The sequence below is a fragment of the Eurytemora carolleeae genome, unplaced genomic scaffold (assembly GCF_000591075.1).
Source record: "Eurytemora carolleeae unplaced genomic scaffold, Eaff_2.0 scaffold509, whole genome shotgun sequence".
NCBI lineage: Eukaryota > Metazoa > Arthropoda > Copepoda > Calanoida > Temoridae > Eurytemora > Eurytemora carolleeae.
This window is the reverse complement of record NW_019396523.1, coordinates 89,060-105,384: the sequence shown is the minus strand read 5'-3', so window position 1 is coordinate 105,384 and position 16,325 is coordinate 89,060. Positions and strand designations below refer to the sequence as shown.

The 16,325-nt window shown below is 39.0% G+C and overlaps 2 protein-coding genes across 2 annotated transcripts in view; both read left to right on the top strand.

Annotated features, from left to right (window-relative positions):
- LOC111704840 (uncharacterized) overlaps positions 1–3,576 on the top strand; it is a 5,152-nt gene extending 1,576 nt beyond the window's left edge. Inside the window, exons 3-4 of the mRNA XM_023477200.1 lie at positions 3,100–3,192; positions 3,510–3,576. Coding sequence (XP_023332968.1) covers positions 3,100–3,192; positions 3,510–3,530 — 114 coding nt within the window. The 3' untranslated portion in view covers positions 3,531–3,576. The remainder of the gene's footprint in view (positions 1–3,099; positions 3,193–3,509) is intronic.
- On the top strand, positions 3,575–5,110 carry LOC111704839 (arginine/serine-rich protein PNISR-like). Its single transcript, XM_023477198.1, has 3 exons — positions 3,575–3,706; positions 4,218–4,326; positions 4,943–5,110. The coding sequence occupies exons 1-3, from the start codon at positions 3,597–3,599 to the stop codon at positions 5,093–5,095; spliced, it is 372 nt and encodes a 123-aa protein (XP_023332966.1). The 5' UTR covers positions 3,575–3,596; the 3' UTR covers positions 5,096–5,110.
- Positions 5,111–16,325: the final 11,215 nt, after the last annotated feature.

Here is a 16,325-nt window from a genome sequence, read left to right as displayed (position 1 = left end):
CCATAAATTTGTATTTCTCCAGAGGTAAGTTCCATCTTATGGTTTTTTATGCATCTTTGCCATAAATTTGTATTTCTCCAGAGGTAAGTTCAATCTTATGGTTTTTTATGCATCTTTGCCATAAATTTGTATTTCTCCAGAGGTAAGTTCAATCTTATGGTTTTTTTATGAATCTTTACCATAAATTTGTATTTCTCCAGAGGTAAGTTCCATCTTATGGTTTTTTATGCATCTTTGCCATAAATTTGTATTTCTCCAGAGGTAAGTTCCATCTTATGGTTTTTTTATGCATCTTTGCAATTTTGTATTTCTCCAGAGGTAAGTTCAATCTTATGGTTTTTTTTGCATCTTTGCCATAAATTTGTATTTTTTAACAAGTTATGTGTAATTGTTATGTATAAATTGTGAGGATGGGAAGGTTGGCTAGATTATTCACCATTTTTATATTCATTACCCAACAATTCATTTTTTCTCTTTTAATTCATTTATTTTCTCCCAATTTTAAAAAAAGGTTTTCCACTCCGGGCAATCAAAATGGAATAAACCTGATTTTTGAAGAGCGGAGCTGATACCCATTATTTACTCAACATCCTATACAACTAAAACTACATTTAAGAAATTCTAGGTTTGGGGAAGATCTCCTGTAAAAAGAGAAGATTCAGATCTTGAGAGTGAACCTGATATTGCCGAGAAGACAAAGGAAGAAAAGAAGAGAAAGAAGGACAAAAAGAAGAAGGATAAGAAGAAGAAGTCTAAAAAGAAGAAATCCAAGAAGAAGAAGAAGAAATCAAGCAGTAGTAGTTCAAGTGAGAGCAGTGATGATGAATGGGTTGAGAAGGATGTTTTAGAGGTAACATTTCTTAGATTAATTTTCATATTGCTTACAACAGTCAAACGGAAAGGAGTGTATATTTTCCTATTAAGGGAGTGACCGGCTATGTAAGGTAGTTGAACTGAGTATGCAGTGTTATGGAAAACTTCTTTCGGATTCATTTAAGCCATATAAAACTTTTTAAAGATCTGTAAATCCTGAGTTTGAGCGCAAATTCAATGTTCAAAACTCCTACTTTGGGGGTGGATACGTTTTCAAAATTAGTTTTTTATTATTATTAAATAACGACATTGAAAAATAAAGTAAAAATTATACAGTAGTCTAATTAGATGGTTAGGAACATATTTCTCAAAAGAAATTTTTCAATAAATCAATGCTAAAATCGATTATTTCGTTTTCATTATAATATTGAATTTCTTATCTTCTTTGAATTTATTCGCAGATTTCTTCAAATTCTTCAAATGTCGTCTTTTCAATAATAGTTATAGAAAATCTGCGAAGATCTTTGTGAATAATGAGAAACCAGAATAATGAGAAAATAGAAACTAATAATTGAACAAGATTACTTATTTTCGATGATAAGATAAATTTTTATTTTCTCAACATGTTCCTATACATGACGTCTGTAGTTTATTGTAGAACTTTTTTTACATTTTAAGTCGTCGTTATAATTTAAAAACACTAATTCTGAAAAACGTATTCACCCCAAAGTAGGAGTTTTGAACATCGAATTTGCGCTCAAACTCAGGATTTACAGATCTTTAAAAAGTTTAATATGTCTCAAATTAATCCGAAAGAAGTTTTCCACAACACTGCATTCTCAGTTCAACTACCTTACATAGCCGGTCACTCCCTTTAAAATAAATTCCCCCTCTCTACCGCCTCTTCAAAAACCTTTTCTTACAGTGTGAATAAACTTGCCAGTTTGGTGTAAAATTTTCCATGTTTTCCCAAATCTTTGAAAATCATTTGAATCAATTCTTCAAAAAAATAAATACCTCTGCGTTGCAACAGATCTTTGTGTTGTCTCCCAATCTGTTTCCTGATGCTAAAGGGTGTCCCAAAAAACATGGGAATTCAGTAACGAATTCGATATCATCTTTTTAAATAATTCTTTGATATAGTATAGTGATACCTGCTGAGAAAGCTGTAACCTGTAAGAGTTTCGTCTGTTATGTTTACAATTTGTTTGTTTGTTTTGACTGCGCATACGGTTGTACTTAGTAAAACAATAACATTCACAAACAGCGTAAACTTGTCCGTCTTCAATGTTCATCTTGCAGAGACATTATAGACACATCTTTTGCACCCATTTACCATTTTCATAAAATAAACTCTAGCAGACATAATAATATTATGGGTTTTGAAATCATGTATTACAATGATAATTCATAACAAAGACGATGTCGAATTCGTCACTGGTTTCCCATGTTTATTGGGACACCCTGTACTATATCTGTTTATTGGGACACCCTGTACTATATCTGTTTTCTGATGCTATTATATCTGTTTGACGTCTAGGCTGTTAAAGCTCAGCGGAAAAAGAACTCTGATTCTGAATCTGAGTTTATTGGACCAGTTCTTCCACAGAAGGTTATACTCAGCCATAAGGAGATGGGTACTCAGCTCCTACCCGGAGAAGGTGATTTATTTACAATCTCATAAATAAATTAATTCCAACATGGGTGATTGGATCTAAAATAAATGGATCCGGATTCTAGACCGGATCCAAATCAAAGTCAAAAAGAATGTTGAAAAAAATCAGCTAATTTTTAGAACATGTTTCAACAACAATTACGGATCCTAATCACTTTGCTCCCCCCCCACATTTAGAATTCCTATTCATAACATTTTATGAATAAAAATTGGGAAAACTTGGTTGGGAATTTTATATCAACATTGTGGAACTTACTACAGCTGTTACTGTTATTTATATTTTTATCATTATTATTTTCATTATCGTTATAGCATCTTTGCCATAAATTTGTATTTCTCCAGAGGTAAGTTCAATCTTATGGTTTTTTTATGCATCTTTGCCATACATTTGTATCGTCAAAAGTTACTAGCAGCAAAAGAGAAAGAATTTATAATAGATTTTTGCTATACGTAAACTTTAATATTAAAGATATAAAACCTATGATTGGAACCGGTTCTGTCGGAATGATGGGTGGTACACTTACAAGTTATAATAAGGAAAACCTACTGTCCTAAAATAATTACTACACCTCTTTTCATTTCTCTGTAATTAATTAGTACTATTAATCTAGCTTGACCGTATTTCCGTGCTGACCGCACAGCTCGGAGAACAACAAGAACGGGTTCAAATATCCACGGACAAGATCAGTCAAGTAAGGGAGCAGGTAGGATAATTTTACTCCTAGTATGCGCATTTCGCAGCAACTGAAAACTCGGAGTAAGGTTAACTCGGTTTTATTGTTCTTGTTGGGCAATTCTGACATCAATTAATCCCAATTTCATTCAAGTCCATACCTTTTAAAAGTCAGTAAAAAAATATTTTATATTATATTTTTTTTTGGATTGGAATATATCAACTCGGACGGAGGTCTGGGGATCCCACATTGAGGATCTTTCATGATCTTTTTCTTATCCTATCTTATGATGCCTTGCTTATAAAAACCAGAAATATTAACATCTAAAATTTTACATAATTTTCTAGGTCCTTGATATGCAAAGATAGTGCATAGAGGTTAAAAACAAATTCCAAACCGGTGGAGAAGAAATAATAACAGATTAAAAACTCAAGATGGGTCATAGATCTGACTCTAGTGGTTCTGAGAGAAGGAGTAGGAAACATAGAAGACGGAGAAGTGATTCCGAGTCTACAGATAGTTCTGGGGATAGGGGTAGATCCAGGTACCTTACACTCTACTCTACACATGGAGGAGGGGTTAGATGTTTAAAATATTACATAAATTCATATTTGTCCTCTGGCGACTTTGCTTATATTTTAAATGGCTAAAAAGGATACAAAATAATAATTAATTAGACTTAAATACTCAACTTTTTGGGATTTATCGAAATAATTTTAAAAATGCACAATTTGACAAAAAAAACCGCAATTATTTTTTCAGGCCGATGGTAATACTAAATGTTTAGTCACAATTATCCTAATTATTAGTAAAAAATGTTACTACCGTTATACTTATTTTGGGAGTTAGTTGAGAACCTTCTAGTCGAAATACCTATTCTAACATTGGTTAATGGTAGAATATTTCTTTTTAACTTTAAAGTTTTTTAAATCTGAAAATATTATCTTATTTTGACGGACAATTAAAAGTGAAAGTTTATGGCTAAACCCTGGTTAACTTCAAGGGAGAGGTAGTGATATGTATGTTAACATTATATTTTATACCATGGTTTCTAGATCTAGGGATAGAAAGAAGAGATTACTCTCGATGGCTCACAACCCTCATGTAGAGAAGGAAGGAGGAAAAGTTTGGAAACGAGATAAGGAAAATGATCATTACAAAAAGGTATCCTGTTTAATGTCCAGTCTACAGTTGATCTTTGAAATCATCTTATGTAATCACCCCCCCCCCCTGCCATAGGGGGAGCACCATTCCTTAACCTTTAAGTTTATCATTAATTGGCGTGTCAAATGAACTGTAAACGTAATTTCAATTTCCGTTTATAGAATGGCATGTCCGATTTACAACGGTTTGGTATCCTTTACATTTTTGCCGGATAATAGATGAATGACATATCTTAACTTTTCTAGCTAAAATTGATTATTTTCAATTTCGGTTTCTCTGTTTAGGTTATTTGCGGATTTATTTAGCATAGATGAAGGATAGAAAATTTAATAACTTCACAATATTAAAAACTATATTTATCCACATCATTTTTACTCTGATTATGTTTTAAAGGGATGCAACTCGGTAAACGAATTCAAATTTATTCTCCCCTTTAATACACGGCTCGAATTTGATCGTGTGCTGGAACTTCCATTAACCTCGGTTATAGAATATTAACTCAAATTAACCTTGGAGCTGATAGAAAATTCCCACATTATTGATTTGATCTGGCTACTTGATTATTTTTTTGAAAATATGAAACGAGATTTATTAGTGTAAAATGTTTTCATTCCAGGATGTAAGACCGCGAAGGGATCAGCAGGAAGGATTCTTCTCAGTCCGACGAGAGCAAAGGGAGGAGATCACGTGCCGCGGAGCTCCAGAGGTAAATTCAATCTTATGGTTTTTTATGCATCTTTGCCACAAACTTGTATTTCTCCAGAGGTAAGTTCAATCTTATGGTTTTTTATGCATCTTTGCCATAAATTTGTATTTCTCCAGAGGTAAGTTCAATCTTATGGTTTATTGTAGCCTTTGTTTTATGAGCTACAAGATCCAGGAGAAACTCTTCCTCACCAGCTTCAATCTCAAAAGTCTTTCCTCCTGCAACATTCATTGTAGTAGGACCAGGACGCACACAGATACTATCAAAAAGAATAGCTCCGCAATCAGAAACAGCTGCTCCCATGCATCCAGAATCGTAAAACATGAGAGCTTTCCTATTGTTAATCTTGTATTCCTGGAGCATGAAAATTGAGGGATTATCATAGTCATCGAGGTTCTTGGAGTTGGGATCGGAGTTGTGGTGTAACCTGGGCGTGGATTTGGAGATGGAGTTCAGGGTGTAGCAGGTTGGGCTGTTGAAGAAGAAGGAAATTTCGGGCTTAATCTGAGACTGATCCAGATTTTTTATAAAGTTTTTCTGGTGCTTCTGGTTTTCCTCAACGTGCCATGCGCACAGTGTGAAGTGCCACTGACGATTCTTGGGACGAGTTCCACACTGTTGGGTTTCACAAACCCATTCACTCTGACAGTTTACATCATGAGCAGCTTCCCATTTAGCACGTTCACTGAGGTTAATATCTGAATCCATTCTGAGACAACGGAAGCAGGCTTGAAACTTCTGTGCTAATTTATAACGGTCAACCAGGACATTGGAGGCGATGTACTTCTCACAGTAGAAGACGTGGGTGTGGTGACCGGAGCAGACCTTACAGGGACGCATAGCAGGATCCGTGTAAGTAGACGATACGTGGACCATGTTACCTTTAGATTTATTTCTTCCTTTCCCAGATTTACCAGAGGGACCGGAGGAGCCGGAGCCGACAGAAGAGGAGACAGAGAGTGTAGTATAAGATTTGGATTTCGGAGCAGGCTTAGGAGGAACCGAGGTTGTCTTCTTAACTTCCGACTTAGATTTGTAATATTTATCAGGGTCGACACCAAAGTCCAGCTTGTAGGCATGCTGATGGTTGTAGAGATCCACCACCTCATCCATGTAGTCAACGAGGAGCTCAAAGACAACTTTCTTGGTAGCAACACCTTCATAACCCTGAACTAGTTATAAAAGTCCTTGTAAACATCAGGGTGGAAACCTTCTTGAATTTCTGCAACCACATGATGAGTATATAAATCTTCATACTTCTCATGCTTCTTAGATAAGTCCACGAGGTTTAAGAGATGAGCACGTACCTCTACAGCCCATCTTCTTTTCTGCTCATTTAAACCCATGCAGATACCAAGCTTTCTTATATCCTCCACTCGGCAAGAAAATAAATCGCTAGCATTACCAAACGATTCCTTTAAGTGGGCAAAGATCTCGTCAATGTTTTCCATGTGTTTAGTAGCGGCACGGGCAACACCAGCAAAGCTTTGTTTAGTCAGGATCCAAAGCTGTTCTGCTTTAGAAGGTCCTTTGATATTGACGTAATAGTCCCAATTCTCCTTGAAGCTGTAGAAGTCGAGACGATCACTAGGTTCACCAGAGAAACTAGGAGGTTTAATGTCACTGAACTTGGAGTCAGCCATGACAGCATAATTAGCTCTATGTTCATGTAGAGCTCTTATTAGTTCAAGTTCACGCTCTTCCATAGTTTTGAAGGCGGATTCAAGTTTATTTCCTTCATCACCAAGATCACATTCAAATGTGAGATCAATTAAAACTTTAGCATTGTTCTAACCAAAATCACCTCCTCACGGGCAGATTTGACATCCTCCTGAAAGCCTCGAAACTCTAACTGGTTTTGTGGTGGCTCCATGGATAGTCTCAAAAGGTCGTCTGCGAGACTTTGCATTTGACCAATTGATGATTCAGAATTAGTAATAACTCTGTCTGCTTTAGCCTTATTTCCGTTAGACACAGTAGAAGTATTGAGCTGCGGAGTCAAAGCACGTTCAACTGAATTATCTTCAAGTTTTCTCAGCCCTAAGTTGGCCTTGGAGATATATTTAATTAAACCAGCTCTAGCAATACTAGCCTTCTCACATAGATCCAGTGTATCAGGAATATCCTCCCATTCAGTACGCGAGTCTAAGATTTTATCCTTCCATTCCTTCGCGATAGAGATCGCAGATCTGATCTCATCGGTTGGAGCGTTGGCGGGAGATATATTTTCATATTCTTCTTCCCAGATTGTACAGGCTTTAGTTAGTATTTTCTAGTGCTCGATAATCTCAGCAGCACGATCCATCTCAGCAGTAAAGCCTACAGGCATAGCGTTTATCTCAGCAATTATCTCTCAAGCAGTAGGAGATAATAATATTTCTTCTTCTTCCTCAGAGTTATCAGCACTCCCAGGAATTAAAGTTCCGCTACTATCAGATTTTTCATCACTAGTGTTTATGATTGATATAACGAAATGTGTTGAACTGGTAGTATTTCCAGAGTTATTCCATTCTCCGAGTCCGTCAGAGGTAGGAGAAGCAGGGCTAAATGCTATACTTGAATTTAGAGGAAGTCCTGATGAACGAGTGCTTGGACAAGGAGGAGGAGTCCGAGATACATGTCCAGCAGCACCCTGGAAGCGTAGAGGTCTACTTCGTGGGGATACAGGAGTTCCGCGAGACAGGGATCTAGAGAAGGTTCCAACAGCTCCGAGTCTGGAGCATGTTCTGCACGAAGTTGGAGCTAGAAGATCTAACTCCGAGGCAGCTCCGGCAGCATCTGCTCAAAATTTACCTTTAGGAACCAGGTAATAACTACAAACATAAGAGCGAGCATGAACTCTTTCTCTTCAGCTCACCTCAATTTGCACTGATTAAATCTTATGTATATATTTCAGGTAGGCAGTTTATACAGGACTCAACCGTGAACTGAAAACACAATAAATCAGTCCAGGGTTAATTATATTCATAACAATAATAAAATTTTATCCTTTAATGATCCTCAGATCTTACACTGGGCGGCAGGGAAAGTGTTCAGGTGTTTTCAGAGAATTCACAGTTTCTATAATATTATCACACTAAGCACAGGGACTTGTTTTATTTTATTCTGTTGATTAATGGATTGGTGAAGAGTCCTGGATTTATAATTAATCACTGAAATTTTAGTATATAGGAATTCACAGGTCGCTTTGTTACTAAATCCAGGGTTCACCATAATCTCAGCTAATCCTCCTCAGCAGATCCTGAAAGGAAGTTTCTCTCAGCGTCCCGAGCAGCCTGCTCAAGGGGCTGGAGAGCATCAAGATCACCGGAGGTATCGGAGGAGTCGAAGCCAGATGACGGAGTATAAGTCTCAGGTTCACCGGAGGCATCAGAGGAGTCGGAGTCAGATGACGGAGTATAAGTCTCAGGTTCACCGGAGGCATCAGAGGAGTCGGAGTCAGATGACAGAGTATAAGTCTCAGGTTCACCGGAGGCATCGGAGGAGTCGGAGCCAGATGACAGGGTATAAGTCTCAGCTTCAGACTTAGACTTGTAATACTTCTTAGGGTCGACACCAAAGTCCAGCTTGTACGCGTGTTGATGGTTGTAGAGATCTACCACCTCATCCATGTAGTCGACGAGGAGCTCAAAGACAACCCTCCTAGTAGCAACACCTTCATAACTACGAACAAGTTTATAAAAGTCCTTATAAACATCAGGATGGAATCCCTCCTGAATTTCCGCAACTATGTGGTGAGTATACAAGTCCTCATATTTCTCATGCTTCTTAGACAAGTCCACAAGATTTAAGAGGTGAGCACGTACCTCAACAGCCCATCTTCTCTTTTGTTCATTTGAACCTTTGCAGATACCCAGCTTTCTAATGTTTTCCACTCGGCGAGAGAAGAGATCACTAGCATTACCAAACGATTCCTTTAAGTGGGCAAAGATCTCGTCGATGTTTTCCATGTGTTTAGTAGCGGCACGGGCAACACCAGTTAGGCTTTGTTTAGTCAGGATTCGAAGCTGTTCTGCTTTAGAGGGTCCTTTGATGTTGACGTAATTGTCCCAATCTTCTTTGAAGCTGTAGAAGTCGAGACGATCATTAGGTTCTCCAGAGAAACTAGGAGGTTTAATATCACTAAGCTTGGAGTCAGCCAGGACAGCATAATTAGCTCTATGTTCACGTAGAGCTCTTATTAGTTCACGTTCACGCTCTTCCATGGTTTTGAAGGCAGATTCAAGTTTATTTCCTTCATCACCGAGATCACATTCAAACGCGAGATCAATTAAAACTTTAGCATTATTTTTAACCAAAGTCACCTCTTCACGGGCAGATTTGACATTTTCCTGAAACCCTCGAAACTCTAGCTGGTTAGTTGGAGGCTCCATGGTTAGTCTCAAGAGGTCGTCTGCTAGACTCTGCATTTGACCAATTGATGATTCAGAGTTAGCAATAACTCTGTCTGCCTTAGCTTTATTTCCGTTAGATTCAGTAGAAGTATTGAGCTGCGGAGTCAAGGCACGTTCAACTGCTTTATCTTCAAGTTTTCTCAGTTCTAAGTTGGCCTCGGAGATGTACTTGATTAAACCAGCTCTAGCAACACTAGCCCTCTCACGTAGATCCAGTGTATCAGGAATATCTTCACATTCAGTACGAGAGTCTAAGATTTTATCCTTCCACTCCTTCGCGATAGAGATTGCGTATCTGATCTCATCTGTCGGAGCGTTGGCGGGAGATATAATTTCATACTCCTCATGCCAGATGGTGCAAGCTTTTGCCAGTATCTTCCGGTGTTCCCGGATTTCAGCGGCACGTTCCATTTCTGCAGTAAGACCTGTAGGCATGGCGTTTTCCTCAGCAATTATCTCTCAAGCAGTAGGAGATTCAGAGCATAAGATAGTGCGAGGTTTGGTAGAGAGCTAGAGAGTATTGTTTATTAGGTGAGTTTTAAATTCACCATTTTCACTGTGCTCATTTTTACCTATAGGAGACCAGGTAATAACTACAAACATAAGAGCGAGCATGAACTCTTTTGTAGAGGTAGATGTGTTGTCTAGAGTACCAGCAGGATATTCTGGAGTATCAGCAGAGGATCCAGAGAAACAAGGATAACTCAGCTTCCAGTGATGTCGGAGTCTTGACAACGGAGGTCTAAATTAAGATAATTAGACCGAGTTCCAGAGCTCAAAGGTTGTGAGCTTTGATCCTCACCTTTATGTGGACTTCCTTAGACTCAGGGTGTCAAGATTAGTAGGTGGGAATAGGAGAGAAATTATTCATCTCAGAGATCAAACACACAGGGGAGACCATCTGCATGTTGAAAAAAAGTAGAACTTGTCCGCGAGTCAGCAGAGCAAGGCAAGGTTATATATCAACAGGATTCGTGCCAGCCTAGCATGAGAATTATGTTGAAAGATTCGTGAGAAGTCAGGATGTTAATTAAGCTCATTTTAGATATTTGCAATTTTTCACCTGGTTTAATGCATGGAGACGAACCCGGAACTATTTAGAGAAATCACAACAATCACAATTATCTACATATATTCTACGAACCATCCGTAGGAATAAACTTTGGCAACATTGTGTAGAGAGCATTGAACATTAATTAGCCATGAGCATTTATTACTGATGATTTTCAGACCTGGAGAAAGAAAGAAAAAACTCATTTAAATAATGATTTTTCGTGGCTAATACAGGTTACATAGGCTTAGACTAGACATTTTATAGGCTTGGGCTAAATATTATATATAGGTTAGATTATAAAACATTCTTAACCATAAAACCCAGGTTCTTCATAATAAAACAAAATCAAGTTATTTTATAAAAATTGGCCTTTAAATAGTTTTACATTAAAAATCTCAATTAATTATAAAGATTTGAACATGTGATTAAATGTAGAATATTGTGCATGTAGAGTTCTGTGTGATTGATCGATTGTTTGTAGAGAATTCCTGGTTGAACACGCTGAATAACGTCTTGTCGCTGAACACCCTGAACACACATTAGTTTATAAAGATCCTCAGATCTTACAGAGTATCCTAATCGTCCTTTTTCCCTGGTTTGTATTGAACTTAGAAAAAAAAGGACAGAGATGTTCAGAAGTACCTCTAAATCAATTAAGGAAAACTTTTATAACATTCCTTTGAGATCGCTGAACACCCTGAACACACATTAGTTTATAAAGATCCTCAGATCTTACACTTGGCGGCAGGGAAAGTGTTCAGGTGTTTTCAGAGAATTCACAGTTACTTTGATATTATCACACTAAACACAAGAACTTATTTACGTTTATTTTGTTGATTAATGGATTGGTGAAGAGTCCTGGATTTATGATTAATCACTGAATTTTTTTGTATATAGGCATTCATAGATCACTTTGTTATCAAATCCAGGGATCACCATATCCTCAGCTAATCCTCCTTAGCAGATCCTGAAAAAGAAGTGTCCTCTGTGCCCCAAGCAGCTTGCTCAAGGGACTGGAGGACATCAAGGTCACCTTCTAGGTGGACCACCACCATAGAGCGAACGCTCCAATTAGTGGTACGGTGGGTTTTCTGGCTCAGGTTCCTGTACTCCAACACTGCGGTCCTGACGAGTCCGTCCTTGGATACGTTGACAGACTTCATGCCCGCAATCCTCCAGACAGGTTCACCTAGACGATTCTCGGAGTCACTCTTCAGAAAGATCACTATATCACTATTAGTTTGCTTCCACTTAGAAGGTTGAGGGATGAAATCCAGGAGCTTCTTGGTCCTCCAGACCTTCCACCAGGAGTCGTAGACGTCTTTCATCTGGCTGATCAGGCGGGAGGGGGTAGAAACATGGGCATAACCACTCAGGGCTCGGCAATTATTCTTTCCTAGGATGAGACAAGATGGAGTTATAAGATCCACATGATCCAGGTTCTTGACTCTAGAGCTGAGACAGATCAGGGGATTATTTAGCTCGGAGCTGATCCAGGAGAGGCAGGTTTCAAAAGACATAATTTCCAGGCGGAGACCCTTGTAAACCTTGTTGAGGAGTTTCTTGATTTCACGGATCGATCGTTCAACCATTTCTTGTGCATTATGAGATGCAACTGCACACGTTGAGTATTTAACACCGACTTGATGTTGAACCTAGAGAAAGTTGGTGATGTCCATGATGGAGAGCTCAGCATTTCTTCAGGCCGAGAGTAGTTGACTTCCTTCGTCGATCCTGAGTTCAGTAGGATGACCATATCGGGAAGCAAATCTTGTATAGGCTTGTAAAAATGCAGCCGTAGTGTAATTCTGCATTGTATAGATGGCGATGGCACACGTCACGGGGCACTTGAACACCACCCTGTACATCTTCACAGTAGAGCGGTACTGATGTTCACAGATGGAGGTGTAGGGTCCGAAGAGATCCACCTGACTACAGTAGAATTCTGGAGCTATTGTGAGACAAGAGGGGTGTAGTTTTCCCATTTCAACCTCTACAAGTTTAGCCTTTTATCGGATGCAAAACCTGCAACATCTCGCAACCTCACTAGCTAAATCCCTAGCCCGGAGAATATAAGCAATATATCGAGTTTCCAGGAGAGATGAGGTTGCAGATCTATGATGGCTGATGGTTTCATGGCAGTGGAGCATTATAGAGTAGGCGACAGGGCTGAACCAATCCACGATAGGGCAAACAAAGGAGAGGGGGGTGAGATCAAGCATGGTTTCTTCCGGAGACAGGATTTCTTGGCTGTCCAGGATCCATCCAACATAATGATAAATCTCATTCTTGATAATAAATGCATCCTTGTATTCTTTATCTGAGGAGAATTTAATAACTTCTAGTGTAGCTTTGTAGAAGAAATAATTTTCACCTCGTTGGAGATCCATATCGGAGAGATGAGGTCGATCGGAGCAGAGAAAGGGAAAGGGGTAGATACTTGTGATGGGATCTATTGGAGCTGGAGGAGGAAACCAGGGCGGAGACCAAAAGGGGCTTGCAAGCTCGGAGAAATCGGAGAACATAGGACAAAACTCTCACAGCTGAGGACCAGGGAGTTTTATTTGGATCGTAGATATAATTGTAGAATTTATACCTCTCAGAGACCGTGGGATCATCTCTGGGAGATCATTGTAGAGGACAGAATTTCTGAGTTCTTGAGATGCAATCCTTTTCTCTTCACTAGAAAGATCTATTTCTTTAATCGTCCTCAAAGGCATCTGAGAACGCGGCAAAATCATCCAGGGTTTTCCATTTTGCCAGAGATATATCAGAGACAGCTGCATCACGGGTTCCAAGATCAGCTATATTTAAGGTTCCATCAATATGAAACCATTGACGAACATCAGATAGTCTTCTAATCTCGATCACAGAGTTTCTGACAGCAGTTTCCAGAGGACGCTCATCTTGATTCAACCAGTGGAGAATGATGGTGGAGTCGGAGACGTAGATGGAGCTGGTGATCTGGGAACGGAGGTTATGCTTGACAGAGTGGGCGAGGGAGGTGGAGACAACAGCAGCTTGGAGTTCAGTGCGGGGGATGGTGTTGTATTGGACTTTCTTACTCTTGGCAGTGAGGAGCTGACAACTGAACGAACCGGAGGTAAGGGGGACTCTGGCATGAACGGAGGCGATGGCGATGGACTTGGAGGCATCTGAGGAAACGATGAGTTCTATATCCAGGGAGGAAGCATCAGGAGGGATGATAGTTCTTCAAAATCTTATCTCCTTGAGAGATTGGATGTCGTCCAGGTTGGCTAACCATTTCTCCAGGTAGGAGTCAGGTATCTGATCGTCCCAGCCCAAGTTTTCCAGGCAGGGATCATGGAGATCCAGCTTGAGTCTAGACGTAACAGCTGTAACCAATCCTGTAGGGTCGTATATACCAGCTACTTTACCTAGCATATTTCTTCTCGTGAAATTCTTTTTTAAAGATTCTACGATGTCACTGGAGACGAGTTCAGGTATTACACCTCTCATGGCTTTACCAAAATATTATTCCTTGATATCTAGGCCAAGGATATCATCTTCAGGGTTCCACAAGAGGCCAACTAAACCTACATGTACTCCATCCTTTGAGACCTCTGGGGATGGCGGAGAACCAGAAAATGTGTAGGCTTTGACGGAGAGTTGAGCTTGACCGATCACAACATCTAGACTTGCAGCAGTAGAACGAGCTATTTCCAGGGTAGGATCGGAGTGTATAATATCATCAACATAACCATCCTCATGTAGGACCTGGGCACCAGCTTGGTGTTCAGGGAGGTGAGTTTCAGAGTAGTCTGCTACCTTCGAGAGTCCAGAGAAGAGTTGGTTTCCTGAGGATTTCACACCGTAGATTAGAGTACAAACGATCATGATTTTCACAAGCTGAGAAGGATCAAGATCGTCTTTCCACAGATACTTTTGATAACGATAACATGTAGGATCTAAACGAACCTGGTTGTAGGCCATCCTCAGATCACAGGCAAAGGCTCCTGCTCCAACTCGGAAGTTGTTGATGAGGTTAGGGATCTGTGCAAGTTTGTTCTCACCTTTGGTGAGGATATTATTCAGAGACTCTCCACCAGGGGTAAAAACCATTCTGCACGGAGTTGAGAGAGAACCAGCCTTCCATACAGAACGCCAGGGTATAAAATATCCAGAGTCGGAACTATCCTCGACAAGCCTCTTCTCCTCAGGAGACAGTTCAGAGAGAGGTAGGACATACTCACCAGAGGTTAGTTTTGCATGAGCAGCAAGGACGTCTAGACGTGCAGATTCATTCTTCAAGAGTTGGCAGAGTTGGGAGTCAAGGATCTTTTCAGCCTGATAACGATTTGGCTGAAGATGTTCTTTAGGATCTGCATTGAATTCAAGCTGAGGGATCATGAAACCTCCGACAGAGTCGAAGGATACACTCTGATCAATCAAATATTGTTCATGTTCTTCCTTAAGTGATGCTGATTCTAACGATTCACCTTTTTTACAATTGTTACAGTTCCTGCATCGTACACATCTGTAGGTTACTTCAGATCCAAGTTGTTCAGCATCCTCGAAACGAGTAAATTCATGACGGAGGCTGTAGACAAAATCTTCAATATTCCAGGAGGTTGGGATGATCCATTCATCTAGATCACCGTGTCCCCCCCCCCCTTCCGTGCAAAAAGTATACACTGCATATATAGTAAACTGTAAATATTATACAGCCCTGAATATATAGTATACAGTATATACCACTGAATATATAGTATACTGTATACAGTATACACCCCTGAATATATAGTATACAATATACAGTATACACCCCTGAATGTATAGTATACAGTATACAGTATACACCCCTGAATAATTACCGATTCATGTTTTTAATAGAGGAGACATTTTCTCAAGACAACTACTGACTAATCAAGGAATTTAAGTTGAACAAAATCTGCTTCAAAAATTGATTTTACGTATGTGTCAAATATGTCTCAAATGTCTGACATCGATCAAAAATTGATTGAGGCGCTGATATAACTTTTATGTTCTTCGAAGATTTTTTTTCGTTTTTTTTCTTTCCATTATGGAATTTTACTAAGGATTTTGTTATTTGTAATTGTTATAATTGATTTAGGTCTAGAAATATATCTGTTACAAATACTAAATCCATTACAACATTTCCTAATGAAAAGAAGAAGAAAAGACAACAATTATTCTGCTATTTTCTGGAGACCACTGTATTATTTTTAGGGAGAAGCGTCAGAGGAAGTTTCCGTTTATCTTTCTGCTACAGGGTGTGAAGCCGGGGAACTAGGTAAATATTGCGGAATTCAAGAAATCTATTTTTTTCTTCAAAAAAGATTTCTTTTCAAAAATCTATTTTTTTGTTTAAAAATTCGATTTTTTAGTCCACGCGAGCTAGTTTTTAAAAAGGGGATGGTGGAGTTGGCACATTTGATGTAGGGGGGGGGGGGCCTGCCTTCATTTTTGGTTCAAATCTTCCAATTTTTTGGGTGCACGCCTAATTAGTGATCGAAATTCCTAAAATAAAATCAAATTGAATTTTAATGACCTCTAATGACCTCCAGAAATAGAAAATATTTCAACTATGGCTTTATGCACATCAAACGAAAGCTAGGGACCCAGGGAATACAGTAGCAGCAAAAAATCCAGTGTTTGACCTTCTAATGACCTCTTACGACCTCTAATGACCTAAATGACCTCCAAAAATGAAAATGTTTTAACTATGGCTTGATGCATATCAAACGAAAGCTAGGAACCCCAGGAATACACTAGCAGCAACAAATCTAGTGTTTGACCTTCTAATGACCTCTGACGACCTCTAATGACCTCCAAAAATGAAAATGTTTTAACTATGGCTTTA